Source organism: Nuphar pumila, chromosome 6 (assembly GCF_984573655.1).
Source record: "Nuphar pumila chromosome 6, dmNupPumi1.hap1.1, whole genome shotgun sequence".
NCBI lineage: Eukaryota > Viridiplantae > Streptophyta > Magnoliopsida > Nymphaeales > Nymphaeaceae > Nuphar > Nuphar pumila.
The window spans coordinates 5,822,547-5,830,762 of record NC_143254.1 but is presented as its reverse complement, the minus strand read 5'-3'; the positions used below and the strand labels follow the sequence as shown (position 1 = coordinate 5,830,762).

The window sequence follows — 8,216 nt, the reverse complement described above, 5'->3', positions numbered from 1 at the left end:
AAGTTCTTTTTTTTTTTATAATTTTTTCAAAGAGTTGAAAATAAATGTTAATATTTTTTTTAATGGCACGAGTCATCTGGTTAAAAATTGACCATATGATGTGCATAGGGAAACGTGGCAACGAATCAATCAATGAACTTATTTTCAGAAAATCGTCCCTGGGAGCTGGAGACGCATGATTTAGGTGGCACGTGGCGAGATCTTAACGAGCGAGGGGAGGCACGTGATAGGTGGAGCGGGAGAGGGGGAATAAAACCCCAAATATCCCATTTCGGGCCCCGGGCAGAGATGGATATTCCCTCAGCCTCATTCGCATATTCCCTGTGTTATCTAATAACGCCCCCGCGCCCTCCGACTCCCCTCCACCACCACCACCGGCTGACTTTTCCGGCGATAGGATTAACTGGTTTCCGTCCGATCCACGGCGTGGACGATCGGAGGAGATGAAGTTCGGGAAGAGCCTGAACAACCAGATCGAGAAGACGTTGCCCGAGTGGCGAGACAAGTTCCTGTCCTACAAGGAGCTGAAGAAGCGCCTCAAGCTGATCGGTCCCCCCAGGGGCGGCGACCGGCCGGCCAAGATGCCCAGGCTCTCCGGAGACGCCGAGGATCCTGGCTCCGGCGGGGCTTCTGCGGTGACGACGGAGGAGCGGGATTTCGTCCGCCTGCTGGATGCCGAGCTCGAGAAGTTCAACGCCTTCTTCGTCGAGAAGGAGGAAGAGTACATCATCCGCCAGAAGGTAACCGATTCCCTCCCCGCTTTCGCTGTCGTTATTTTCTTCTTTGGTTTCGACAATCGTTTGGTATTTGAATCAGTAGATGGAAATGGTAATCCTAATTTGATTATTGAAACGATGAAATCCTTGGCTTTGATGCCGTTTCAGTTACCTGACATGCTTAAATTGATAGAATTTTCACTTGGGAATTCGGAATTTTATGATAATTTTACAGATATCGCCTGTTTGTTTTGGCTGATAGGCATCTTAGAGATTAGAGATGAGGTTTGTTTGAATTTAGCGTTTATTAAGATCCATGGGTAATCGGAGAGGTGCTTTTGGTACTTGACTTCGTTGAGGCTATATGTTTCTGGGAATTGGTGAGAGGTGACGGGAGAGAATGTGGAATGACTCAATTTTTAGCTTTAGATAGAAATGAATGTAGAAACAAGACTCATATAACCCATCCCTTGTTAGGGCATAGATATATCCTCCATATATAGAGAGATTCGACCAAGTATTTAGATTGAGCAAGGCATGATGCATGTAGAAATAGGTCCAAGGGAAGCCACCCCCAGATTACCATGATGGTGGTACCAATGCGATTCTCATCTATCAAGATTGCGTGAATATTCCAAGCATGATCTGCCGCACAGTAGCCCGTAAGAAGTAGATAGACTTTTATGTTTTACTCCAACGCACAATGCATGGTTCCTCTTCTATTCAGAAGCGGGATGGTCTAACACAGAAAGTCAAGCCACGGATTTACTTCGAGATGCGGGGATATAGTGGCCAGAAAAAATACTTGTATATAGAGTAATCATGTCTGCCTCATCTTGGGATGGAATTTTGGTGTTAAAAATGTTATTACAATTGCATACTATGGTAGGAAATGTTGGCAACGATCAAAACTTGGAACTATGTTTGTTGACAATTAATAGTATAAAAAATAGAGGTCAATTGTAAATGTTTACGTGGGTAAGTCAAAAGCCTTAGTGTGTAAGATGTCTAAGTTTGCATAATTTGTTTCTTACAGTATGTGTGTGTTGTTGGCCAAATTTCAATAATGAGTTTTTTTTTTCTTTTCTCCCTGTCGTTGTAGTTTTTACAAGAAAGAATGGAGAAGGCAAAGGATTCAAAAGAAGAGATGATAAAAGTGAGGAAGGAGATTGTTGATTTTCACGGAGAAATGGTGCTTTTGGAGAACTATAGTGCTCTCAATTATACAGGTCCCTCCCTTCTTCACTTGCTTTCTTTTTTGACATTTGCAGAGAGATCAAGCTTTTGGATGGTTTTGATGGCTGTTTAACCAGTTAAGAGAAATTTATGAATGTGTTTATGTGTGATAGAATATTTTTGAGGCACCCCAACACTCTTCCTCCCTTGACCTTTCCAGGCAATTATTCACAGCTGAGCATGACAGCCCTTGATCAAGGTCAGGCATGTGAAAGTTGGATCCAATCTTGGCTAGTTGTCAAGTTGGTAATCAATAATGGCTTAATTTTTGTTATTATATATATATATATATAGAGAGAGAGAGAGGTCCCTCCTAACAACTTTCGTTGTGGACAAAGAATGCACAGTTTTAGTTTTCAGTATTTTATTGCATGGTTTGTAAATTTGATGTCATAAATGTGATCTGTATAGTTCATTAACTTATTTAGTGGAAACCATGTATTAGATTAAAGAATTTTTATGATTATACATATTTACAAAGGAAAATCAACAGTTCATATTGCATTTAACTTTTATAAAATAAAAAATCCGGGTTTTCTCATTGAAATAATTCAATCCAAAGCATGTTTTCTAGTAAATAAGCAATGATAAGCACATCTGCAGGTTCAGAAGAAACCATCTGTGACATTAAAAACTGACTGTCAATTCTTTGTCCAAAATATAAGGTGTTAGGAGGTGTATATATAAATATAAGGTGATAGGTATGTACTTGAAGGGTTAAGATTTGCTACAGTCGTTTGTATGTGCAGATGACCTAGCAAATGGGGAGGAACCCCCTTTTGGGGACTTTTTTTTTCACATCTAACACTATAGATGTGATCTATCGGTTTTGTTTAGTGGGAACCTGCTTTTGGATCATCGGAATCCGACCTGTATACAGGTTTTTCTGACTATCCAAAAATCAATGGCTATGAAGTTATCAATTTTTTCACACAAAAACATGTTTTTTTCATCGAAAAAAACATGATCCAAGAGTCGATACCTACTAAACCGAGCATGCTGAACACATCTATGTGGTTAGATTGTGTTAAAACAACTCACATGGTGAGATTCAAACTAGATTGTAAGTACAATTGTTTGTACCAAACGTAAACCCTATATACTATATATATTTATAGAGAGAGAGAGAGAGCATGTTTGCATGGTGCGGAAATGGTGCTGCACTGTTTCCACTGGCCTCACTGTCACCTTTTGAAACATGACTGCAGAAACAAGAGGTATTGACCATGCCATTATTAGTGTTGGATAAGTGCTTGTGGCTTAAATACCATGCATCTACACAACACTGATACACAACTCCATGTGCAGCAACTTAAAATGTTTCTTTTAGATAATTGTGGCTTAAAGAGTTGTTTTATCTTTTAATATGGAAAAGTACTTGTCACATGCTTTAGAGTTTGGCATCTAACGTGTCTAAGAAATGCTTGGAGTTAACTAATGAAAGCTATTATATTTTGCTGCATTAAGAAGTTTTTTTTTTGTGGGGGAGTGGGGCACAGCGTGTTGGGAGAGAGGATAATGGACAAGTCAGCTGAAGGAATATTGGGGGTTAAACAATCCTAATGTTTTTCTATTTTTTTAATGATGAGAAACCCTCCCAGGACCAAGCCACATTGGTCCTAACCCTAGGTGGGAAACAGCAGGAGTGAAATTGGCTCCACAATCACTCTTGGTAGAGTCAAGAGCACGCCTTCTGTTGGGATGGCCTCGAAACATCCGAAGCCTTTGGACTCTCAACCCTCTCCTCCTAGCACCTCAACTGCAGGGACCCTTATATTTTTTTATTTAATTATTTTGATAACTTGAACAAGACAAGTGAGAAGCATTGGTTACATGTTTAGGAGTATTGGTGTTGGAGATGTGTTGGCACCTCTATATGCGTGAACTATGCATTTCAATGTGTGATAAAATGCTTTTGTATAGTCACCAGATGTGATATTTTCAATTGTTACATTCTTTTGAAATAAAAAAAAAATCCAAAATATTGCTAAAGCTTACATATCAAGATACTGGCACAGTATTTCTCAAAAAATCATTTTTCAGAAAATAATTTATTTTTTGAATTTTAAAAATTGTTAGTTTTTTTTATTTTTTAAGTGTGATTTTTTTTTTAAATCACTTGACTTTTCTATGTAAAAATCCTAGCTGATATTATCGTAACTATGATAGTCATGCATAAATGTCTACATTATTTCCATGCATGTGATGCACATTTATCCTTCTAAGCTGTATGTGTGGACACGCGCAGAGAGGCAATCTTATAGCAACATACATTGTGCGCCTCCTCCTGCATTACTTCACAGAGCCACAAGCACATTCAAGTTTATATACAGATATGGGGGCACATGCACATGCTCACAGACTTACAGAGGGAATATCACAACCAGCATTTGTTGGCCTGAGCTTCAAAATTGAAACAAGTGAATCATATGAGATTGCTTGCTTCACTATTATGATATGCTTACTATAAATTAAAAAATCTCTCTGTTCTCAAAAGAAATAATTAATTTCTAAAAAGCTATATGAGTTGGTCGGATTCTTAACATGCTTCCCATTCATTCTTAAAGAATGACTTGGGTTTATGTGAATTAATGTAAAACTGGTTGGCTTGGGTTGGGGTTGAGAGGGCCAAATTGTCCAAGTTTTTTCATGAGACTTAGAATGGAGTCCTTGCCGTTTTACTTGAATTGGTCTGTAAAGACTTGGATATAGTGCTAGTCAATGGTGGCCTTTCTAATTTTCCAGCCAGCAGAAAAACTTTTTCTAATATCGTGTTGCATTTGTTAATAATGTGTGCAGGGCTAGTGAAGATCCTAAAGAAATATGACAAACGGACTGGTACCCTCATGCGGCTGCCTTTCATTCAAAGGGTCTTACATCAACCATTTTTCACCACAGACCTCTTATACAAACTTGTCAAAGAGTGTGAAAGAATGCTTGATGAGCTCTTTCCAGCAGATGAGCCAACAATTTCAGGTCCCACAGAAGGTCGTGAAGCTGGGCCTGAAGAGGGCAGCAAGACTGTGTTGAAAGAAGCCCAAGAGCTAGAGGAGATAGAGTACATGGAGAGCTTGCACATGAAGAGCACGATGGCAGCATTGCAGGTTTTGAAGGAAATCAGAAGTGGTAGTTCTACTGTTAGTGTTTTCTCCTTGCCTCCACTACAGAGTGGAGGGGTAGATGAAAGTTGGAGTAAGATACCTTGTCTAGAACCGATTAAAGTAGCAAAGTAGAAGAAAAAACTTGAAACTTTAATATGTTGTACATTAGTTAAGTCGAGATAATTAAATGACAAGGTTGTTTGCCATGATTCTAACTAAAAGATAAAGGATAGAGTGATGATGTACTATGAAACTGTAAAAGAACAGAGTGATAATGTATTATCAAATTCTCAGTTTTTTATGAGCAGTCACTTTTATTTGGCCTGTAAATCTTCTTGTGTTTATAGAACTGTGTTGGCGCTTTTGTTCTTGGTTGTTTATTTGGGACGAAACTGTGAAACTTGTTCATATTGGGACTTTCTGAATTTATTTGCTGCTGCCTTGATCATGACCCAAGATTTAGGATTTGTTTTTGTTGACTTCTTGCAGTTGAGACATGGTTCAAGTCCTACAGGCTCTTGCTTGTCTTCCGGACAAAGGCGCCATGATTGTTTTCTTTTCATGAGGAATGGAGAAACACACACACACGCCCCGGAGTAAGAGACCTGGTCACGCTGGTCGATGCCTGCCAACCTACGGTCACTTCTCCGGCAGCGTAAAACCGTGGTGCACCCCTCGTCTATGATGCAAGGTCCATGGGATTGGAAGCTCGACTGCCCGTTTAGTGGCCTAGGCCCCATTCCACTGTACCAAACCCCTTGTGGTTAAGGTACCATGATTGTTCATAACTTTTTTCGCTCGACTTGATTCAGTCCTGTTCAACTTGGTTGAGTCGTGTTACAAGCTCGGTTTGTTGCTCCAACTGCTAACGATGAACTTTAGGATTTATGCCTTGCATTTCCAATACTGAAAATAGAGCTAAAGTGCAATCATATGAAATCACCCAGTCACCTTTCATAAACAGAAGCGATGAACATATTGGAGCAAAAGGGATTTAAGGCCACAGACAAAAGTCAATTCTACACATTTAGTTTTTATGGGTTTTTTTCCCCTTTTTTCTGCTTTCCTCTGAAATTAACACACACTGCGGGTTGCACTTTTCTTGGGAAAAGTCAGCCCGTTGAGTACTTTTGTGAAAAGAATTTCTAAAGAGCATCACAACAGAAACATATTAGAAGCTTTGTACGAGGGCTGGAACTGATTCTTGTTGTTATCATTTAACTGTGTGCAATTGAAATTTACAAATCCTTGATAGCATGAAAATTTTGATTACATTGACATTTCTATGAAGATCAGAAAAGATAATACCAAACTTGGTCCATCTGAGTGGGAGATAGTTCAGATTTGATTCCTGGGGCCCCTTCTACCTCTGAATGTCAATGGGTGAAACCTCATTAATTTGGTGGGGTCTCATTGTGCTCCTTTTTTTTTATATAATGAAAGAAACCACCCGTGCAAGACAGTTGGAGATTGATTCATGGACACGGCTCTTCAAGTACCTCAACCCCCTTCATCAACTAGCACTCAGATGTCAAAACCACCGGATACCCCATCCCTTCCATGGGAAACATCTTTCCCTTGTTTTGGCCTTGGGGCGAGGGATGCACACCTTGGTTATTTAACTCACAGCATCCTTAAGCTTGGAGTGCTTTAGCTTTTTTTTTATGATATTTACATGGAGAAACCACCCTCAAGATCAGACACCTAGCCCCGAAGGCTTTGCCTGCCGTACTTACGGTCGCAGTCCTGGCAGTGGAAAACTCCATGGGCTTACCCCTTGCCCCCATTGGAGCGCTTTAACTACAACTGCCCATCTCTTGCTTTCTCTCAATTGCACTTCCTTTTATGAAATTTATCACTAAAATTAAGAGTGGGACTCATAACTTGCCTGTCAATGCAACTTGGACACATCAACTTGGATGACTGTTTTAAAGTCGTCCGAGGGGTTTTGACACGGTCAAATTGAAGTGAACCAACCAAAGAGAGCCCATGTGGTACTGCTTGAAATGTTTATAGATCAATGAGCTGTCAATGGTAGACCCAAGGGGTTTGGCGTAGTGGAATGGGGCCTAGACTGTTTGACGGGCAATCCAGGTTCAAATCCCATGGGCGTCACCCCCTGCGTAAGCCGAAGCTTGGCGACTCCCTTGGGTGGAGGGGTAAGCCCTTAGAGTTGTACGCTGACATGGATAGAGACCATAAGTATGTCTGGCATGTTGACAGTTTTTCTTGATGATTCCTGTTTGGGAGAGAACACCAAAGAAATGTTATTTTGACTAATGGGATGGGTGTGAACATCCATTTGCGAGCCATGTAGGCGTGTTTTAGATTCATGGAGTTGGACAGAATCAGAATTCAATTACCTCCAAAACTCTTCTATCAAAAACAGGAGAAAAGAGAATTTTGATGGAACTGAATTTCAATTCAATCCAAACACACCCTTACACTCAAACGACAATGCACACAAGAAGAAAATGGCTGTAAACATGGAATTTGCACACTTCTAACTCTTACATGGGCTTGTGCTAAATCCCATAGCTAGGTGCTTCCCCAGCCACTTACGACCTCCTTGCAGTACTCGACTAAATGCACGTATGAGGGAGGGTTATGGAAGCTCTGTGTTTGGATTCAAGGATCTCAGCGTAATCGGAATCCAGATCCCCTTAATCTCTCTTTGTGGCTGGAAGGTGGCCAAAGGATTTAGTAGAATTGGATTATAATTCCACTAATTTCCCTAAATCCAAACACATCCCTACAGGTGCTCTTAATAAACGATTACTGTCGCAAATAAATATTTTTTTTGAAAGGCAAGCTGGGGTTAGGCAGACCCCTACCAGTTATTATTCAACTTACCACTGGGGTTTGAACCTGCAACGTCCCACCACAAGGAGAAGTGCACTGGACATCTTCTACCAACCACGCGGAAAAAAAAACCTTGGTCAAGGGGTAAATATCATGTTTGAAGAGCGTGGCAGTTAGCAATAATAATATAATACAGTATTAAACACATCCACAGTTCTTAGAAAAAAAAATGTTGACTTGAGAGCATACTCAAAAAAAGATTTAGGTCTATAAGAAAGCTCATAATTGTAAACCGCTTCTCTCTCGTGTTCCTGGTTGCTGAAAGCCTGAACAATTGTGATGTCTTCACCAGAACTTGAGG

At 40.3% G+C, this 8,216-nt stretch overlaps 1 protein-coding gene across 1 annotated transcript; it reads left to right on the top strand.

Annotated features, from left to right (window-relative positions):
- The first annotated feature begins 304 nt into the window (after positions 1 to 304).
- Positions 305 to 5,383, top strand: LOC149833751 (SPX domain-containing protein 1-like). Its single transcript, XM_090009837.1, has 3 exons — positions 305 to 740; positions 1,819 to 1,945; positions 4,752 to 5,383. The coding sequence occupies exons 1-3, from the start codon at positions 444 to 446 to the stop codon at positions 5,183 to 5,185; spliced, it is 858 nt and encodes a 285-aa protein (XP_089865963.1). The 5' UTR covers positions 305 to 443; the 3' UTR covers positions 5,186 to 5,383.
- The last annotated feature ends 2,833 nt before the right edge of the window (positions 5,384 to 8,216 follow it).

What these genes read in the sequence shown, in the direction of transcription:
- LOC149833751 (XM_090009837.1), top strand. Translation starts at nt 444, where the DNA reads ATGAAGTTCGGGAAGAGCCTGAACAACCAGATCGAGAAGACGTTGCCC. An exon ending in AGTACATCATCCGCCAGAAG is followed by an intron (nt 741 to 1,818) that starts GTAACCGATTCC and finishes CTGTCGTTGTAG; the next exon opens with TTTTTACAAGAAAGAATGGA. An exon ending in TAGTGCTCTCAATTATACAG is followed by an intron (nt 1,946 to 4,751) that starts GTCCCTCCCTTC and finishes TAATGTGTGCAG; the next exon opens with GGCTAGTGAAGATCCTAAAG.